Below are 22,804 nucleotides of genomic sequence, written 5' to 3' on the forward strand. Positions count from 1 at the left end.
GTAGGGCCACACTTTGCTATCATTTTCAAGATTGAAATGTGGGCTTCCACAGTGCAGATATCATATTGAATTATTTGGAAACCCCAAACTCTTATCATGTAAATAGTTATCAGAATGCAGTTTATATATTCCTTTTTTAAGGAAAGCAAAATGAGCTCTAAAAATGCCCAAAATATCATACATGTTTAATTATTTGGAAACCAAAAGAAATCAGCTTGAGGTTTTCTTAAAAGTAATCGAAGCATATATGTTTTATTTAATTTCATTATTTCATGTATGAAATGAAATATTGATAATGGAAATGACCAGGAGATAAAGTGACTTTGTGTAATGATTGGAATATTTCTATTCTCTCTGTCTGTCTATTGCTCCTTTATTTAAACTTAGTATCATTTTTCCTTTGCATGTTTTTTTTTTTGCAAAGTGCAATTACACCCACTCTTTGTCATATTAGATATTGATACTCATGCTTCCAGATATATACTTAATATATTTTAGTGTGAGAAGTTATTTAAATTAATTGTATAAAATTCAGGATTCAATGAAATGATATTAATATTTTTTATATGTCCTCGTATGAAAATTTGATATTTACTTTTTTTTTGGAAATCCATTCTATTATAAGTATTGTAAATATAGTCAATCTCCAGAAGAGTGTATTTTGAATTGCAGTAAGTGGTTGAAAATATATTTTTTCAATTCTTTTTCATTAAAATGCCTTTAGAAATACTACATGTAAGTGATTGTATATAATCATATCATCTTACATTAGATTGAGGCTGCTGTGGAACCATTAAATGAATATGTATTAAGAGAATGGATGTCATTCCTGTTTTCCTCTCATAGCTTTCTTGGGAGTAATAAAGAATTTTATCACCATTTAAACGGTAATGGGGTTTGGTTTGGCTTGGTTTGGATTTATATTCATTACCACTTTGTTATGTTTATATACATATATATTTTAGCAACAGCTTATTTGCATAGATCATGACATTAACTACCATAATTGCCCACCCATCGGAGCCGATCTGTCACTTAATTAGGATGTCTCAATTTGCTGAGATTAAGCAGAATTATTAGGGTTTTTATGCAATATTAATTTTTTTTTCTTGAGTATCCTAGATCATGCCTCACATGAAAGTTTCTTTATAATTATTGTAATTTTTATTTGTCAAATATTTTCATCCCCTTTGAATGCTACATTTTTTTCCTTCCTTTGAATATTGAATACCCCTTGCCAGTTGGTATGTACTTGATTAATAATAAGTTGTTTTATTGTGTTCTCTTTGTGTTATGTTCTAAGTTTAACTTTGCCAAAGTAATTCTATGAATGTATATAATGTATATATATATATATATACATATATATGATTTTCCATCATTATATACATACTATATATACTTCTGTGAGTGGGTGAGATGTAGAAGGGCACTTTGTGTTTGTGTACTGACTTAACAACCTTTTGCTTCTCACCAAAACATATGATCTTCCAAGCAATATGTAAATAAGAGAGAATGTTTAATTTAGTGAGCATCAAGAACACATTGTAATTATGTCTTTCAAAATTTGAAGATTAATCAAACAAGGTAAATTGACTATTTTTTGTTGAGGATGATTACGAGATTTGAGAAATAAAGAGGAATGAGTATTCATATTTTCTTTGTTACAAAATGACAGATTTGCTGGCTGCTTTTTCTTAAGCTGTTTTTATTGTAGTGCTAGGGAAACTGTGTGATTGTGAGTGTGTTGAATATGCAGCTTGAAAGAAATGTTGAGTTTTGATGATTTAGAGTGCATACATGATAGAGATTGGAACCAATCAGACAAAAAACTTATAGGCATAACGAAACATGTTGAAAAAATAATGGAACACATTGTATATCAATATTGTCTGTACATTATTACATCAATTGGATGATTACAATACCTGCTAATCACTTTGATGATCATTACAATTGACATTCAGCAGCAAAAATATAATGGAATGAAAAAAATAATGGAATGATAAACCAGATTGTAATAAGGAAATTAGCAAGATGATAAATAGGACCGATGAACTAATGGTGCAGAGAGAGAGGGAGAGAGGTGGGGCAGAGTGGGGGAGACAGAGAAAGAGGTGGTGGGTTGGAAGCATGGAGAAAAGAATTAAACAATATATGGGGATTATGTGAACCTCAGAAAGGAAGAGAGACAGGGAGTGGGCGGGATTTGATGAAAGAAGTGAAGTTGAAGGTTCTTACATAGAATACACGGGAAGGCACACCACAAAGGCTTATTAATCTACCAACAAAGATTTAATTTGTAAGCCGTCCATCTACTACTACTACCCATTAATACAAGTTAAATCTCTCCTTTGAAACGATGGGTGTGAAGATAGACCCTGTTAAAACTTCAGTGAGAGAGAGAGAACAAAGGAAGAAGACACATCGTATACTGAAAATTAGATTAAGAATGCTAGATGTTACATAACTGGTTTCATTCATAGGTGCACCATGGTCCATGGGTGCATGGATAGTGCTGCTACTCGCTCTTATGAGACCACCGGGATAATAGTACCATGGAGCTATGACAGTACCGTTCTCCAAAACAATGTTTTTGCAACATATCTCTTCTGATGCCCTCTTTCAATGCTTCAAGGTAACTGCAAATTCCATGATCACAATAGATGAAACATATATAAAGGAGAATAATAAAACTTTGAATGATACCAGTTCCATTTTCATATTTTGGTAATCAAAATAAGTCATTGAGAATACGGCCCCATTTACAATGGGTTTATTTATTCAAGCTGCTTTTCTCATTTCTAAAGAAGCCCCTCTCCTGTCTTTAGTGTCCCAATGTAGGGACACGATAGGGAAACGTTAATTTTTTTTTTTTTTGGGGGGGGATATTTGTCACGAATATTCCAACTTTTTTTTCCTAAACTTGATTTTGAATACCACCACTATGATATTCGACTGACAATATAGCTATTTCTCATAGGAGGGGGGGGGGCTTGTTGCCAGACCAACCTCGGATATGAACTATTCCTACTATTCTTTCTCAAAGCCAGATATATTTGTATAATAATAGTATATACAAAAGTCCCACAACTGAAATGTCTCCTCTCCCTTTTTTTAGCTCTTAATTGTCTAAATAATTCTGATGTTTGTTATATAGAATGAGAGGTGTACGAAGGGACAAGGACGGTGTAAAATCATATTATTCGCGGGTAGAAATAATGAAACATAATCTCTTGGTTTACTTTTTACAATAAAAAGATCACTTGGATAATCGTGCAAAAAGCATGCGCCCAAAACACATCGTCATTGGTCAAAGTTCTCACAATTGTGATTGCTCTGTTTATATGCGATAAGAAACTCATTTTTATGATGAATGGGAATCCTAAGTCTTTTGCTCTAATGTACACTGAAGCGTGACAAAAGCCTCGGTGATGAGTTCAAGTTTGTGCTTCCTTGTTCATTCGCCTGTCAGTGAGTTTCATCGCTGGGTTCCCGGAGGTTGACTTGCTGACGCGCAATCAGAAACTCGAGCTATTAAAATCAGACGATTTGAAATAAGGTAAGATGATTCGGTTTCCTTTGGTAAATGCATTTTATGAATATCCATCCTTTAATATTACATCTGTGTTTTAAATGCAGCGCGCCGATCGGGAGGATCATTTCCTCTCGGGTGTTGTCGAGATTTATGAGTTTACTTTGCTAAGGTCGAGGTTTTTTTTCATTTGAACGATTCCATCTGTTTTCTATAATGTTCTTTGGTAGATTCCAGATTTATTTTAGTCAATATAATGTGTTTATATGGATGAGCATATCGCTTTTTGTATTTTCAGAACAATAATGTTCGTCAGCATCAGAAACGTTGTCGAAATTAATTTTCATCGAATTACTACCGAACAGATATATTTTTCAGAGAAAGTAGTTAATTTTCTTATAAACTCGATTGGACGTGTTGGAGAGTCTGCAAATGTCACGAAGTGTGAATATATGTTTGTGTTTTTTTTTCGACCCACTCCCTCGCTCCCCAAGCCCCACTATAATCCATCCCCTCTGTTTTTTTTTTTTTTGGGGGGGGGGTACTCTTGGTCTCTCTCGCTCTCTTTGCCACTCCCTGGCCATTTCCCCCACCCGGCCCTCTATAAGAGTAATCCAGCGTTATTAACAAATGAGTTTTATTCTCCAAACGCAACAGACTTATACCCTCCTCTATCCCTACCCACTCATTCATCACTTCACGCACACGCACTTCATAATCTTCACCCCTTTCTGATCCCGTATTTCCATCTTATAGATCTTTATAATAGTCCCATGTCTTATTCGGAATATATTTGACCTTAATATCAATAAGGATATGATATAGGTAAAAAAAAAAACACGAAACTTGTTACTTTCCTCCTTAATCATTCATTTCAAATAATGCAGTGATAGCAATAAGTATGTGTTAAACCAAAGCAATCAACAAATTGATATAATACATTTATTGAAACTGAACCGCAGAAGATTTAATTTAAGAACAAGCGTATTATCATTATTTTGGGGTTTTTTCTGTAAAATATTGTGTGAAATGATAGTCATAACTGTGATGTATAACCTGTAAAATCATGTTTATAACAGACAATAGAGTATCTCAACTGTGGACGAATTTGGAAAAAAAAATCTAGCAAATATTCTTGCCTAATTGGCTCATCTATACAAGTATTATTCCTCTATTGTTATCACCACCATTGTCCCAAAGCTGAACCCTTGAGCATACAATAATTATGAAATAAATGATTTGTTATTATACCTCATAAAAACTTGTTCATTATATCATTACAAGATTTACAATTCAACCTTTGGACAGTTATCAGTTACAACTGATTTAAATTTTAAAAAGAAGGGGAAAGGAGAAAAACTAAGCACTGAGAGGCAAATTCCTTATCAAGTCCCAACCACTCCATTATAAGGGGGGGGGGATATTTGAGAGCAGCAGCGGAAACACTGAGCCAAACTTTTGAGGGGCCAGATTATGATGAGAAAATGTATATCCTTCCTAATACAAAACATCACTTTGGGACACATTTTGTCATAATTGTCATTATATATATTCTACACATTTCCTTTCCTTTTCTTTCCTTTTCTCATTTTTATCCTGGAAGGCACCGTGCCCCCCCCCCCGATTTTAGATAACTGCATGGTACACCTAACATGTAAAATGTTGCTTAATAGACATAATAAAGTAATTATATCTGTATTATTGCCTTTTTGAACTTTGTCTCTAATCAGAACTGGTGTTAGTTCTGTCTGGGTTCAAATCTTCATTTCTAAATTGCAAAAAAAAAATGTTTACACGACTTTTCCATGTCCTATTCACCTTTGGTAATAGGGCCTATTAATTTATGGCAGAATCTGCCGTCAATCTTTTCTGAGTCTTAAAACGAAGCTTGTTCCCAAGCTACTGCTATTTTATGGTCACCTCACGTTATTTTTATACATTTTATGGTATTAAACTTTGAATTTTAAAGCTGGTATAATTTTCAGTTGAACTTTATATCACCTTTGAGTTACGACGGCATCACCTGAAAACTTGAGCCCATATAGTTTTCATTACATTTTCTTTCTCCAGTTATAATTATGATTGAGAAACAGATCCCCACCTTCAAATGCCTCTAGTTAGGCCCTATCACTATTAAAGTAGAAGAAGACAGAAAATATTTAACGTCTGGCACAGATTTAAGCATGTAGATTGTTGTGAAAAGTTGAATTACGATCGAGGCAATCATTTGCTTCAAATTTAGGACTGGATGAAGGCTATTATTGCAGGGGGGGGGTGTGGGAGGGGTGACTTGCATGTCTTTACCAGACCACTTTGGATTTATTTTCAGAATTCATTGACTGATAAATCTGATGAAGAGGTACGTGATATTTACGTGATAAAATCCGGCAGCAATATATTGTTTATTTGAAGAGAAGTGAAATTGAGAAATAAAAAAATATATGGCTGTAAGGTCTAGTCTACACTTTTTTTTCTGAAAGAATGTAGTTTAAGCTTCCATCGTCAAGACTAAGAGGTAAACAAAGACGGTAGGCCCTAATGTAAAAAAAAAATCATTTGAACTTGTAGGCTACTTCCAGTGGCGGACCGTGACCCCGAGGAGACAAAGCATTGGGGGGGGGGCACGGCATTGTTCACAAACAATGCAGTGCCCCCCCAATGCTTTGTCTCCTCCGGGTCACGGTCCGCTACTGGCTACTTCGAAATTTACCTTGCAATTTTCAAATAATAATCATTCCGCGATTTTTTACATATCACTAATATAAGTCAAATAAAAGGCCCCCAAAAACTAATGTTCAAGAAAGAGGGGCGGGTCGTCCTTCCTTCAAACATGGGCCTTGTTTCAAGGACTTATAGTTATACACAGTGGCGTACCGTGGGTCACGGCATTGGGGAGGCACCAGCAAAAATTTTGAGTCACTTAGTGAGCGCGCGAAGCGCGCTCAATTGTCAGGTATACTGACCTAATAGAGACATTTTAAGGAAGCACTTGAAGTCATTGTAATCATAAATAAAAATACGCATCTCAGCAATCAAATAATGCGAGCGCGAAGCGCGAGCTGAAAATTTTTGATATTCAGACCTAAAAAGGGACATTATAATCGATTTTGTAATCATGATACGTACCTGTCTCGCTAAACAATGCAAGCGCGAAGCGCGAGCCGAAATTTTTGTATTGACCCCAAAAAGGGAGATCTTAAGTACTATATTTTAGAAATCCCTTAATAGTATACATATCTCACCATAGTCATCTAATGCGAGTGCCAAGCGCTTGCTGATTTTGTTAGAATTACATCTGAACACATGAAGCACTTTGTGTAGTCATTGTAATCATGATTACCATGCACATCTCACTAATGAAATAATGCGAGCGCGAAGCGCGAGCTGAAAATTTAGATAATTCAGACCTGAAGCGGGGCATTCTAAGGCTTGCTTGTAGGAATTCACTAAGACCATATGTATTTCACTAACCAAATAATGCGAGCACGAAGCGCGAGCTGAAAATTTTTGATATTCAGATCAGAAAAGGGACATTTTAAGCACTGATTTTAGGAATTCACGGAGAGCAGACTTATCTCACCAATTCACTGATGTGAACGTTATCACGAACAGGAAATGTTTTATATTAAGTCCTTAACATGGGGCAATCATTTCAAGTAGTAATTAAAAAAAGAAGCATATGTCACTACATAAAACAATAACATATTTGGTGTATATTGACTTGAAACGGGAGTTTTCGTACAACAGGTTTATACATCTCTATAAACAGACAATGCGAGCACCAGGAACAATGACAAAATAGGCCCTGAGCAAACTATGTTTCATACAGTTATGATAAAAATGTTTCCTATGTAATATAACATAACATGATTATAATGTAATATACCATTATAATGAATAATAATTTCTTCTTTCCCACTACGTTCCTCTTTCTTTCGCCCTCTTTTTTCTCCTTTTCCCATTTTTTTTTGTCAGCCGATGGGGGGGGGCACGTGCCCCCCCCCCATGCCCCCCCCCGTAGTTACGCCACTGGTTATACACATTGATGACCCTTTTATGGGGCGGGTCCGCCTTTACGAGGCGAAGGCAACTTGACTTTGCCGGAGCAACCATTAGGCAGGGGTGTGACGGATGTGCATGAAAGAGATGAGAATTGTGGCCAACGGGATAAACATAACGCCCCATGCCAGACTCGACTGCTTGCGGACCACGGATTCTGTGATATGATGCGGACAACTTTACAACTTATTTAATTTTAGCGCCCTCTGTAAAGCTGTAAGTTGTCCGCATATCATTTTGTTTGTCTTAATTGCTCGATCCGATATACTCGATCTGAAATTGTTTACGTCTGGCCGCCTCGGGTCGTCCGCTATTACCATTAAAGAACATTTTCTATTGGTTAAACCAGTGGTATTATTTGTAAAATCTCCATTTTATGTAGCGTCCATGTCGGGAAAACAAAGGTGAGTGACTTAAGCATTTTGTACAACCCTTCCTTACGCGTATTAATTGAGGTTAGTATAGTAGCGCGCCAGCGGGAAACGCCAGGTGAAGTCATGAAGGTGGTCTTGGAGTTGGAGCGGGGAAGCGCGGGTGCTGGTTGGTGGTGGTGGTGTGGTATCTTCGCACGTACACCAGCTACCAGTACTATCCGAGTAGATGTTGTACTTGTAGACGCGGTTTGCGGTGAATATCTAAGGCCTAACTTTAACCCTATTTTACATGTCTCCACTCCAGACAAACCAACTCTCACTTTAAGCGTGGTCATCTTATTGAAATATTTTATTATTGGGCCCCGTCTTCAAACGTTCATGACTTTAAAAAGTTACTTGTCTTTTAATATTATTAGGGCCTAGTCTAGGGCCTAGAGTTTTTTTTAAATCTAAATCAAACTTAACTAGACAGCTGGCAGCCGTCTGTTTAGACAGGAATAACCGTCGTGTCTGGGGATTTATTCAACAATTTCTGACATTTTACTGTAATCCCCATTCACCGACGGTAAAGTGTCCGTGTGGGCTCCCATTTGTTATAGGCAGTGTATACAGCCACACGCGTGTGTCTTTACCATCCAGCCACACGTGTGTGTCTTTACCATCCAGCCACATGCGTGTGGTTATATCCAGAACACCTATCTGTGGATACCGCCACACGCCGCCAGTAATAACAGTAAAACGCGTATGTAGGTCTGACCGTCTATATCACGATCAAAATAATCTCATTTCTTCATTAAATTCTTACATTCCAAACCACTCTGATTTCTTTAAATCATTTCAATTTCATTCTCACCGTCTTCTCTCCTTGCTTTTCTTGTCTTATTCCAAAAGGCCGCCTGTTAAATAGCAAATTCTCTTTTTCTACTTGTGTCGATTCTGGCTTCCTTCGCGGCGCGGTGGCAGACCCATATACAGCGTTAGCGCAGCGCAGTAGTAGACATACACACACAGTTTGGGTTTACGTTTGGTACGAATTATGAATATTCATAACTTAGTAGTACGTCTTGGTAGTGCTTGCATGAATATGCATGATTTCATTTTTACGATCTCCTGCTAACGATATCGATAGCCTCAGGAGATGAAATGAAAACGAATACTTAGTAGATGGATAGACAGATAAAATTCCTTCTTTTTACAGCTTAAAATATTACAGGGGGCACTTACATATACCTATGGTTTTCCCTCTTTTTATCAACAATAGGCACCTGACAATGGGTACAGTATTAAAGCATCTTTTAAAAAAATCTATTATTTCTTTAAAGATTATTTGTAGGAAAAGGCAAATTACACAATGTATTCATTAGTCAAAACAGTAGGGAATTCCCCTCTTGTAAAGTTGTACCACTGGACTCAGGTGTATCTTCAACAAAAAACTTGTAAAGGAAACAGTTTGTTAGCACAAATTTTGAATAACAGGTTGGCCTGTGATTGACTAGGATATTCTATTAGTCTCTTTCTTAAGATTATTTTTCTGAACCTGCTGACAAAATTACATGCCATGTCTTGGGAACTAATTACCATAGATACGCGGTGTGTGAAAAACAGGGCCTACGGAACGGGATCGTGGCACTATAGGTATTGCGCTGTGCATGGAGCGGTTACTAGTTGTATGTAGGGAGTTGTGAAGCCGTACGTGCATCCTCTCGCATAAGTTGCTCACGCTTGACAATTTTGACAGGGCTGGGGAACTGAGATGTCTCGTAACGGGCCTTGCGAGTGGGGCTGGGTGGCTTCTGAACTGAATTTTGTCATTTGGAGTATCAGGAGAGCTGAAAATTAGGTATGGAAAAGGGGATCATCAAAGCGGCATGTTCCCGTACCCCAAAATAAGTGAGTGCCCCCATAGTATACCTTCAGTTATCAGATGTATACAGTTGAGGCCAAAAGTTTACATACACCCATGGAATTCAATGAAATTTGTTCACTTGCCAAACATAAAATTTACTATATCTTCGAAAATATAAATACTATTATGACAAATTTGGTATCAAATGAAAGAGCGTATTAAGCTCTATCACATGATTGGGATGCCGTTGGGATAAAAGTATATTTCAGGTGGAATTTTCTTTGAAAAAAGTGTAATTTGTGCCAAATGTATTCTATTGTTATTATTTATTATTTTCAAATATCGCTTCATAGAAATAAATGTCAAATCTATGATTCATATTACATTTTTAATTTTTATCATGATATGTCACCACTGAACAAAAAAGTGTAATCTGAAATGTTTGTGTTGAGAAGTAATTAGCACAAATATGATTTTTTTTTGTCAACTTTTTATTTTTAATTTGTCTAAAATATGAAGAAATTTTGGGAAAAATGAATCCTAAATACTTTTCAGCTCCTGATGACAAAGCAATGTGATGAAGGGGTATGGCATAGTCATTAATTTGATATCAAATTTGTCAGGATAGCATTAATATTTTATAAGATACAGTAAATTCTATGATGTTTGGCAAGTGTCATTTTTTCTTTGAATTTCGTGGGTGTATGTAAACTTCTGGCCTCAACTGTACACTGCACAGAGCTTGTATAATTAAGTTTCTTACATATTCTGGATCACTCCCTTAGCTCTCACCTCTACCCCTTTTTCTCCTTATAAAGTAATTCAAAAATAATTAATTTTTTTCATTAATTATTCCATTTCATTTGGTTTTCTCCCACTTCTACCATATGATAAACTGAAGACATTAAGGATTGTCATAACAAATCTGTTGTGACCACTCTTGGTAGTGGTTTGAGTCATTTGTTACCAATGGCTGATAAGAAACCAGATAATGATTAGGGAAGTTGACAAGCCAGTTTAAATCTCCAAGTTTAAGGATGGCCATGTCTGATTCAGTCCTCAACTTCTTGGGTTTTAGATTTTATTTTTTGGTAAACATCTATAGATCTATCAATCTAGGTATATGAGTAATTATTTGTAATAATATCGGATGAATTGCACTCGTATGATAAATGTAATATATTTTAAAAATCTTTCCAAAATTTAGTTGCTAAGCAAGCGTACCCTGGAAGTTGATGAGACCTTGCAAGAACATACAATATTAAATTTGTAAGTTTACAGGAATAGTGAAAAGAATCCCTTACGCAGGAAGCTGTATATATCCTGTATACAATAAATCTTAACGATAAAATTGAGACAACTGGTTTGACCTCAAATCATACCTCTTGCAGTACTTAGTGATGTTAGACCTCATTCTCATTACAATCCAAAAACTAGTTTAATGGAAATCAGTTCAGGGAACCAGTTTGGAAGATCGCTTTACTGGTGTTCCAATCTGATTGCCTAAAAGTGGTTTTCAAAGCCACTTCTCCTACTAACGGTAAAGCGGTCTTGTTACCATGGGAATGCTCTCAGTGGGTGGGGTCACATGTTTTGCGCAAGAATTTGAACCCGCAGTGTAAACCTTCTGCACACTATGCAGTTGTGCGTCTAACACATGTGAAGATTGTTTTTGCTCTGACCTACATCATGTACAGTGCTTAAGCTAGCTTTAAACAATTTTAAACGATCCCAAGGTGGTTTTCCAAACTGGTTTGGAAGACCACTTTCACTTCCAAGATTGCTTTGAGTGTTCCCATTCACATGTTCTAAACTAGTTGTAGGACTGAAATGAGGGCAGGTCTTAGGCATGATTGGGGGCCTGTTCTGTAATCATACGCAAACTACATTCGCTTGTTTTTTTCCCTTCATTTGAACCAATCAGATAGTACACATCTATATCTCTGGCTGTTGTGTTGTGTACCTCTGGGTTGCGTCATGTCCAGATCTAACCATATGAATGGTTTCCTGTAAATGTTATCGCTCTTTTTTTCTGGTTGGCAAGGATTCATTTGGTGATGACTGTTTTCTAGATTCTGGTTACCGGTTGATGATTTCCTGTTAGTGTCGTTCAACATTATATAGACTAGGGGATTCACCCTGCTCATTATTATACATTGGGATGCCAGGAAAGTAATGTGGATGCCCATTTTTGGAGGAAACAAGTTGGTTTTTTTACTTCAAGGATCAGTTGCTTGAAAGACAAGCATTATTGGATCATTCATTGGCTGAATTTGTGAGATTGGATTTTTCCTCTTAACTCTTTTCATTTTAATTGCATGCCTTGATAATGCATTTTCTTTAGGATATTGTCTGTTTTTTTTCTTTACATTCACAATTTTTCACTTTCCACATTAAAATTCCATTTGTTTTACTGTTCTAACAGTTGCTGTCATTTAATGGAACTTTGAACAGCCCCATTATATATAACCAGGAATTTTGTTTGAACATCCTGTATTTTAAAATCAAGTTCCTTTCCAACTTGGCACAACTTTCAGTATCCAGATTTATCAGGAATTGTAGTTTTTAGAGGAGAGAATAGCTTTTTGATTTTTCTTCAATTTTTTTTATCATTTGGTAATACCTTGTTTTGAGTGCTACTGTATGAGGTTTTTATTTATTCTGTGTAAGAGATGGATAACATCACTAGTAGAATAATAGTTGTTTCTTATGGATGCATAATACACTAATATGTCGGCCTAGGCTGTAGTCTCTGTAAGGAGTTGGTAACTCCATAGTCTCTATGTGTGTGGAAAGTTTGTTTTTATGTTTCCTAGGGCTTATTGTATAAATACAAGTGTTCTTAAAAGATTTGAATCCTTGAAGTCTGGTCTTGATTTGATATCTTAAGGTAGATTTTACACAATTTTGGTGCAATTTTCTCTAAAGGCAAATTGATGCAATTGATCTTGAACTCTTTTTTTTCTTCAATTTTTCATTTATATTTATCATGGCTTTATACATATTATTGATTAAAAATGATAATTTGCAAATAAATTTAGGTTATCTCTTGTTTCCTGTGTACAAGAGTTCAATAAAAAAAAAATGTCACTGTTTAAGATGAGAGTGTCATGATTTCACTTTCAACAGCCAAATATATGTTTCAGTTTCAGAATCCCCAAACTCAGTTGAATGTATCTCCTGTCTATTTTTGTTTCTTTCTCTCTTTAAATTATTTCAAATTGGTTTGTAATGCAAATGATATCTTTACAAACAAGAGGTTGATGGTCATATCTAAACTGAGCCTTTCCTGCTAATTGGTTTAGATTTGAATATGTTGGGTGTGAAGAAGTTGGATTGATTATTGGGAATAGACTGTACGTGTGCACAAGTGACTGGGTTTGAAATGTGATTAAACCCTACAGCACCTACAGATCATACGCATAAAGGCAATCTCTCACTAAAGGAAACAAAACTGGTAGTTAGTAGGCATTGTTCCAAACAAATTGAAATAGTTATAAATGTACTTTTGTTCATTACAACTTATATTTATTTTGTAGCGTAGGACCTGTTAAATAAAATGGTACATTGCAAAGTTCAATCAGATGTACAAATATTGACCTTTGACCTTTGAGAAATAAAAGCAAAAGTTTAGGTTTCAGCCACCCCAGTCCCACACCTTCAAAAAAATATAAGTTTTACTGACAGAATGAAAATAAAACTAAAGTTTTTGCCAATTCAGTGATAAAATATGTTAAATATTAATTCCAACTCAAATCTGAATCGTCCATATCAGTTTCGATGTCACTCTGTGTGATATCCAACGTTTTGATGAACTCTTCAAAATTCTTCGACAGAGTAAGTGGTTTTCCGAGACGTGGACGCAGCCATCTTTGCTGAGATTGATTGCGAAACAGTCTGGAACTTGCTACACACCAATGCGTGTCAGTCGGTTTTTCTCTCCATTATACTTAATAGGAGCATACACTTTTCTATGCAGATCTATATAGCAGCCAACCTATACAGTATGCACATGCAATATTAGCATTGTAACAAGAGATACTATAGCACAGATAAAACTTACGGGCGGTTAAGGGCGGTTCAGTGTGTAACAGGAAGGGCGGTCTCGGGCGGTTCAGGGGCTATTTGGTTAAGGAGTGTTTTAAAAGTTTAGTGTTCAAGTGTGTTGCTTGCCCAACATTCCAGTATTGGGTATGTTACAAAAAGTAAAGTAATGCCACGTCTTGATGCAGATTAAGCATTCAGTAGTCTATTGTATGCTTGCTACCTTGTATTCTTGCCTTCAGGTTGGCCTTTTATAAAAAATCTTCAATTGTTTTAAAGTATGCATTGGATTTTGTTACTCTCCTAACATTGAATACTCATATATTCTAAGCCAAATGCTTACATGTAGTAACCGCAACCTTACAAGATTCACTTCAGACATAGTTTCATGAGATACAGTCCAGGGGCCGTCTTACGAAGAGTTACTATTGGTCCAATCAATCTCAACTATGGACGGCTAGCGACGTCAACATGCATTTTTGTTTGTAATATTTTTCAACTATGATGTATATTCATGCATTCATTTTTTGGGGTTAAAAATTCACTTTGCTTCTCTTTTTTACCAAGGTCATTGTGCCAATTTCCCATAGAAAAAAATTATGACATTGATGGATTTCCATAGAGTTACGTTGATTGGATCAATCATAACTTGTAAAGACAGGGCCCAGGTTCAAAGTTAGGTTAATATTGATACATGTATGTGATACTTTGCTGTTTTGTAAAAAGAAAAAGAATCCATTGATTTTTGTAATGAAATGTTTCATATAGTTGATTTATTTCTTTTTTTTTCAGCAAACATTGCATATCAGTTATTGTCTATCTTTCATTCTGTTTTGCAGATCAAAAGCTAATTTAATTCATGAGAGTTACAACCTTACATAGGCTGTAAGAAACATCGAGATGTCTCAGGGTGGTGGTCCTACTTCATCAAAGGTATTGTTTTTTCTTCTTTTAGTCAATTAATAGTATTGGATTTTGATGAAAAGTTTAAACCCTTTGCTTGATACAGGTATGATTTAGACACCAAGGAGGGTAAAGTTTGGGAATTCTATTGACCCCCCTCAAGGAATAACATTAACTTAGTCAAAGATGTGAAGATGATATACATGTATATTGGGGAGGGGTGGAGGGTAGGTGAAAATCTTTGCTTGCTTTTTTTAAATGTATAAGATGATTGTCTCATTCTTCAGCAGAAATGATGCAGGTAAATATTATACCTAGGCTAATACTCGCAAAATGAATAAAAAGTGTTTGAAATGAAGCCTTATGATGTTGTATATATGATTCTTGTTTTTAGGAGAAGAGTGATGCCAGTCTTGATCTTCAGGTTGAGGAATTATTAAAACCACCTGAAAAGCTTCCTCTAACAAGCAGCCCCTTGGATGGGGAACCTGAGAATCACTTCCCTCAATTTGGAGAAAAGGATTATGAAAGTAAGATCATGTTTCTTTGAAGTGATTTTTTTATTTCAGCATCACCAAATCTGATGTCTGATGTCAGTAATAACTAATATTTGTTCAACAAACTCTGATTATTTTGTCTCTCATAGCTAGTGCAGTTTAATATCTTCAGGAGTTACAAGAGTGAATTTCACAAAGCAATTAGCATGCATGTATAAATAATATCAAAGAAAATTAATGCAGTGTTCTTTTCCAACTTTTAATTCCAACTTGGTAATTAAAAGGTGCTACTGTATGTACTAGTATAGCATCAAAACGTCATATTTTTGTGTAAAACATTGGTGCCAGACACAGAACTAGGATTTCTCCCAATCTAACATGGTCTGTATGTTAAATACTTGAACTTGATGTCATACAGACATAGTTATTTGCAAAGTGTCACTGGTAGGTACTCCATACTGCAGTAATGACTAAACAAATATTTGATAAGACATTGCTGCCGTGCATATTGCTTCCATAAGCAAAAATCATGTAAAGAACTTGGAGTATTGTTAAGTTTGTGATTTATTGATATGTGAATAAATTACCAGGGAGTATAAAGGTGGAGGAAAGGTTTTCGCTTGCAAATGAATAGGGATAATGGGGGGAGGAGGGGGGGGGGGGTTGTACTTACTGGTATTGAGAGTATAACCTTTTTAATGTTGCCCCATATGATTTTAATGTCAGCAGTTTGAAAATAAAAAAAATATTGGTGACAAAATATTTTTAATGGGCTTGTTTGAACAAAAAAGTCATGAAACTTTAAACTAGTGAAGTTAGAGTAATCGTTATTTTCACAGCCTGTTGCCTAGAGGTCTTAATAAAAATGTTGAAAAAAATCTCAGTCTCCCATCACATGTATATTCTCTTCTTACATGTAGCTTGATTTTATTTTCTTAGAGGGGGTGAGGGAGGGTCACCCAAAGGTCTTCGTATATTTGATGTTGATACTAAACAGTGAAAGATGGACCTTGTTTGATGAGCATTCTTTTAGTGACTGATTAAATTCCTCTCATATTCCATTGATACCTGTATACAGAAAATGTATGTGAATCACATGTTACATGAGACCTATCTGTATCCTTCATATCGGATTACCTTCAGATAAAACTCTGTTTATGTCATATTATCTTGACATTCAAGAACAGTGTTTTATATCAAGGTTTAATAATAATATCATAGAGTGAGTGTACCTTCACCAGACTAAACTATAATAAACTTAATATATAAACATTGAATTATTATACTTTAAAATTTCTTTAGATATGTTTTACAATTACGTGTAAAGTTTTTTCCACATGTGAAAGAATTTTTTCTGATTAAACAGTCAGTGAAACAGTGTAATGCTCATAAAATTGTCTACCTTGTTCTTGTTCATCTCATTCCACACATTCAAGTGAACTGTGGAGTGATGATTTATTGAATACTATTTTTTCCTCCAACTCTTGTTCCACGCCCTATTTTCCTTTTCCCCTATCACGTCGCCTGTGCTTTTGTCTTTCTAAAACTGCTTCCTTGCATTTTCTCATCTTGTGGACAATGTCCTATTCAATCACTGTCATCATCATACATCTCCTCCCATCCAATCATTACCCCCTCCCCCTGTTTCCTTCTTCCCCCCTCCTCTCAGGTCATAGAAGTGACAATGTCTTGGTCCATCATCAGCTGGAACCATTACCACAGAGAGGATCTTCAAGGAGTTTAAGAGAGAGTGATGGCCAGCAGCAGAAGATACGCACTAGTCACTCTAGTAAGAGCATTGCTGAGGCTACAGAGGAACTCATTACAAGTATCGCTGAAGAGAACGTCACTGATAGTGTTGATGGGGGAGAGAAAACTGCACCAAAGGTGAGCTCAATCTTTCATTCCTGCCATAATTTATCTCATTTTATTCACTTTTAAGAGCTTCACCCAAATGTTAATGAAATATATACCCAGAACATTAGCTATTATGGTACTTCAAAGAATACTGGTTAAAATATTGATATAAATATACATTTTTTGCCCCAATTTGCTGTTGCTTCTTAAAAAACATGTAATAAATTCATTGCAAAGAAAACTAATAATATTTGAATCTAATTTTCTATATTGGACATGTAGGATGGAGGGAAATGATTCAAATCTCAAAAACTTCATGTAGATCTTAAAATGAATATCATTCTATAGATAACTATTTATTTAGATAATTTCATTGCGTTGTTTAAATCATTTGTGGTTGAAAATTATCAATGAAATAAAGGGCAGTCATTGCATGGAGAAATTTTTCTTATAACACCAATTCTGAGAATAGAAATTTTTACTATGACAATGATTGTAATTAGCCAGATTTATCATTTTTGTCAATATTTTAACTGGGGACTACATTTTACCTTGAAAAAGCTTTAATCAGCATGGTCAAATATTTATTTAAATCCCTACGATATGATAGTGATGTGGTATTGATTGTGGTTTGTAATACAAACAAGTGGACAAATGTGTGTGTTTATCACCTTGGAAAAAATAAAATCATAATCTATCTGTCAAGGATTATTATTTTTTTTAAATAATCTACAAGATTAGGCATTTAGCCAACTGGAATGATGTCCAAGATACATGTATACACCTATCCAGCTTGAATAGCGCAGTAGTTATTCACTTGTCACTCAAGCAACGTAATCATGCAATCAACGCAATACACTGGGGAAAAACTACTAATAATGTTGTCTTAATATCTGCTTCCTATACCTAGGGGAGTGGTTAAACTAGTATTGGGTGGATGACATCATAACGCATGGTATTATGAAAGATTACTTTCATTCATTGAGGGCAAGAAGTTGATCCTTATTCTTATATTGATTACTTCCTTGACTCCTTCCATCTAGGGGGTAGGGTTTAAAGAAAAAATGAAATTAGACACAAATTTGGGGGAAATCCTTCAATTTTCCAGGGAATGTAAGTGGCTTGTTACGGCAAAACAATTTGCTATGCATTTTTCAATTGTATTTTCCTCAAAATGCTAATCACATTTTCAGAGTAATACATGTATAATATGGCTTTCATAGGATTACATATACCTTTGACGATGAGTTTTGTTTCTTCTAAATCTGTGTACATACATGTGGATAGTCCTTTCATTTTCAAACAGTTTATGTTGAGATGAAGAATACCCAGTTGTTGTGTGTGTGGACAGGTTGTTGTGTCCAGACGATTAATTTTAGAAAGTCATTTGGAAAAATTCACAAGCAGTTTCATCAATTTTTAGTAAAAAATGTTTGGAAATATTAATTTTATAAAGAACAAAATAGAAGATTATAACAAGTATTGAATTCATATTGTTAGTGTAACCCAAAGACAAAAAAGAAGGCTTCAACAAGATAAACTGTCCGGACACCCAACCCCCCATCCAACTATTTAATTGCATGAGGTGTGGTTGTTTTGATGAAAAAATGATGACATTTCACACATCAGCTGCTGTGAATCCTATAGCTCAAAATCTATTTTCCTTCCAATCAGTTTAGAAGAGGACCAGTGTTTCTTTTCAAAGGAAGGAAGCATTATGGCTTACGGGTAGGGTGCATCGTAATGCATGGACTTGCCAGAAAGCACAATACTGTTATGAATGAATTTTAAAACTCAGCAGTTTCTTTCTTGCATGTAAAGTATGAAATATAAGGACAGTTTTTGCTGAGAAGTAGGGGTGGGGTGACGCTCAACTATCTCTAAAAGACCGAACCATTTTTAAAACTGGTAGTACATGTACATTTATATGTACATGAATAATGTATTTTGTCAATCATTAACATTTTGAAATTCAGCAACTTTTTTTGTTTCCTTTCATATCAGTAGTGAACAGAGTGATAAATGTCGAAAATCATAATTATAATGAAATTCTTCTTATCAATGACAATAAAATCCTTCATTGTCACTGTCATCAATACATTTTGAAACTTCAGCAGTTTATTTCTTTCTTTGCTATAAAAAGGAGAGGGATATCCAGAAGCAAAATGTGTTGAATAAAACCTGACTCTTTGTTAAACTTTTATATCTGTTCATCTACACAAAGACCCTCAAATTCTATTCAGTCTTTTGTGGATCATGAACAAGTGAAGGTCACTTTGTTTATTATTTATAAAGATGAATGGATATGGATACAACCCATTTTTTTTTTGCAATTGAAATTTCAATGATTTTTGCAATATTTGCAATTTTCTCTTGAGCATGCATGTTTCAAATGGAGTATTTCACATTCGTGGTTATGTCATGTTTTTATGGATGCTTGGGAAAATACATTTGTGCTATCCAAACATGTCAGTTAAACAGATTACTTGATAATGAGTTACTGATTGATTCAGATTAATCGTAAATCAAGTTTTCGTTGTACAAAATGAAAATTGACAACAAGGCACTTTTTTTTTTCTGATTATTTTGAGTTGAATGTTGCATGAAATCAGTAGCATTGTCCATGGATGGGACTGTAACACGCATGTCATCAGTTACACAAAGTTCGTAAACTATAAAAGGCATGCAGACAGCATTGACATTTATTCTAAATATTTATTTCCTCAATTGACAGGTTTTTCATTTCATTGAATGACCTTTCTTAATCTTTCATAATATTTGTAGACATGTATGAACTTATAAACTTAAAAAGAAAGAAGAAATATGAGCCTCAGGGGCTTGTTGCATAAAACTTTTTACCTGAGAAAACTCTGGTAAAAACTGAAAACTAAGGTTAGTCTGATTTCTGCCATTGGTTTTAACACAGGGCAAAAACTCCGGTAAAAACAACCCGAGTTTTCTCAGGTAAAAAGTTATATGCAACGAGCCCCTGGTGTGCATGTACGTACATTTAGTAAAACATTTTCAAGTATTTCATCCATCACAGATTATTCATAATCATGATGCCATATGAGAATGGATCTCAATAAATATCTTATTATTCTTTTATTCAGTTTATAATTGGAGAAGATGATGGAACTGAACCATTTGTCCAGTCTGAAAGTCAATCAGATGAAAAGAATCTTCATACCGATGCTAACGCTAAGCTGAGTGAAAAGTAAGTCATTTGGAAGGTAGTGGGAGACATACATGGGGGAGGGGGGTGAAATGCTGGCAAAGCTTTTCAGCTTGTCTATTACAACAAGCAGTTATTGAGAATGGTAGGGGAGGGGATATGCAAACTTGTACTTTTAGGTAGCACGTTTTTTGGTTACCCTTAAAACTAGAATTGTTTCAAAATTTGTATTGTCTCTTTAATTTTTGTCACGAAAATGTAATACTACTGATTTTTCGTACTAATATGCATTTTAGAGGGCAAAATTACAAAATCACCTTTTTTTCAACTTTGTATTGAAATTCCTTGAGTAGAGTACATGCAAATGGCTAAATGAAGTAATGCAATACTATACAAGTTACATTTATTCAGTTTATTGCACTCCATTAATATTTCAACTAATTGAACTGAACTGAACTTAAATTTACTTCTTAGAAATAGAGGATACGTTTCTTGTATATCACACATAAATCACATTGTTTCAACAGGCCTGGATCCCACAAGCACCATCGTCACCACCACCACTCTCATAGCAAGAAGCAACGTAACTTGTCTGTGGACCCCAACGAACGTCTACGACAGGGTAGTGATGTTAATCTTAAGATGCATGATATATCTATCAAGATTGGTGGTGATGATGATGATGATGAGGAAGGAGAGATGAATCCATCCATCAGAGAGACCATGGCTGGTAAGGCTACCTTGTATTCGCTATGTCGTCATATTTGAATTATCTAAACTAAGAGTGAACTGTAACACCTTTTCCCATTTATCTGAGCTATGCCAATTATAATTGATTGCATTATCTAATTAGTTTCATTTATAGAAATCCATGAGAGAAAAAAAAATGACATTTTGAAAAGTGGTTTGGAGTAATATAATTATTTCATATCAGAGCCTGCATTATACAAAAAAAATGTATGTGGTACATTTAAAGATTTCCATCTTTTGGGTTGAGAATAAATTTGATATCAAGAAATTTCAACCATCTATACTTCATAAAAAATCCTTCAGAGAGTGCATTTCTTGTATAACTGTAACCTTTAATAACAAAGTATGCTATTTGACATTAAAAAGTGTTTGTTTATATCAGCATTCTAACTCCATATATGTCTGTATCCTCTTTCTAGTCCATCGTCTTGGTGATATGTCTGGAGGAGGACGTCATCACCATTCCTCTCACAGGCACAGTGTCAGCTCCTTTGTCCATGTGCGTGGTAGGAGAAATTCGGGGGAGAAGAAGAAGAAGAATTCACCAAGAAAGAAAGAGTTTGATCACAGGCCTCATGAGGTATGGAGACATTTTTTTTATTAATCCTGAGATAACGTATTTTAACTCTTTGTAATTAATACATAGCTTGAATAATGTAAGAACATAGTACTTTTGCTTTGACCATCCCATCTACAGCTATTTCTCTTTACCCTTATGCAACAATTTGATCACAAGATTGCTGAATTTATTTGCATTCTGAGAGATAAAGCATAGGGTATCTAGCGGTTTTTATATAGATCTATCTGGGGGTAATTAGTGAGAAGTAGATGTTCTTCATGATATAACTACAGTATTGAATAGTTGTGCATGGTACCATCTTCTCCCTCTCTTACTCTCTCTCTTCTCTATCATCTTTTTCTTTTTTGTTCTAGGTCTTTGTTGAATTGGATGAGTTGTACAAGGAGGAGGGTCATGAGATGCAATGGAAGGAGAAAGCTCGTTGGATCAAGTATGAGGAAGATGTAGAAGAAGGTGCACAGCGCTGGGGTAAACCTCACGTTGCCTCTCTGTCCTTTCACAGCCTGGTAGAGCTAAGACAATACTTAGAACATGGTGAGTTGACTGGATGCTTGCTCTAGGTCGATGTTCAATATCAATTAGGACAAGTTCTTTTTTCTTTCAATCATTTGTCTTTCAAGGGATTACTATTTCACATCTTTAAACTAAAATTCAGATTGCCCCATTGTTGCAAGGAAAGGTTTAAACCGCCCCTGTACTTGCCCCAAATCACTGAAAGTCGACTTAGTTTTTCGACAGACATTTGGCATTTGGCACAAGAATTTGCATTGAATGGCAGTATGCAGATATGTTGTCAATTATGGTGATGATTAAAACCAACCATTTGAGATGCAACACATTGTTGGCAAGAGATATAGCGTAATTTGCAGTTTCTCTCCATTGGTTTGTTGCAGGGTAACTAGATGATGTGAATAAAAAAGTCATGTTATTACCTGGTCATGGTGCTTGTCCATTTCAACTTTCAAAATTTCATTTTGATATTATTTTGAACCCATCTACCTTTTGTTTTATTGTAGCCACTGCCTTGTTTGATTTGGAGGAGACTAATCTCTCAACAATCTTTCATCGTATTGTTGACACCATGATCAACGCTGGTCAGATCAAAGAAGAGAATAGAGGAGATATCATGAGAGCACTCTTACTTAAACACAAGTAAGTTGATATAGATGAGTTGCTATTTTATG

The 22,804-nt window shown here is 35.3% G+C and overlaps 1 protein-coding gene across 4 annotated transcripts in view; it reads left to right on the top strand.

The window, feature by feature from the left end:
- The first annotated feature begins 3,425 nt into the window (after nt 1-3,425).
- Nucleotides 3,426-22,804, top strand: part of LOC121429533 (band 3 anion transport protein-like) — a 35,940-nt gene continuing 16,561 nt past the window's right edge. For 2 of the 4 annotated variants that reach the window (XM_041626610.1, XM_041626618.1), the window contains exons 1-9: nt 3,427-3,562; nt 14,698-14,791; nt 15,156-15,291; nt 16,928-17,145; nt 20,229-20,332; nt 20,818-21,020; nt 21,460-21,620; nt 21,974-22,154; nt 22,637-22,772. In XM_041626610.1, the coding sequence (XP_041482544.1) occupies nt 14,759-14,791; nt 15,156-15,291; nt 16,928-17,145; nt 20,229-20,332; nt 20,818-21,020; nt 21,460-21,620; nt 21,974-22,154; nt 22,637-22,772 (1,172 nt within the window). In that variant the 5' untranslated portion in view covers nt 3,427-3,562; nt 14,698-14,758. Of the gene's footprint in view, nt 3,563-7,834; nt 7,999-14,697; nt 14,792-15,155; nt 15,292-16,927; nt 17,146-20,228; nt 20,333-20,817; nt 21,021-21,459; nt 21,621-21,973; nt 22,155-22,636; nt 22,773-22,804 lie in introns of those variants that run through there. The other 2 variants (XM_041626593.1, XM_041626600.1) reach the window with 2 other exon arrangements.

Source organism: Lytechinus variegatus, chromosome 1 (assembly GCF_018143015.1).
Source record: "Lytechinus variegatus isolate NC3 chromosome 1, Lvar_3.0, whole genome shotgun sequence".
NCBI classification, from domain to species: domain Eukaryota; kingdom Metazoa; phylum Echinodermata; class Echinoidea; order Temnopleuroida; family Toxopneustidae; genus Lytechinus; species Lytechinus variegatus.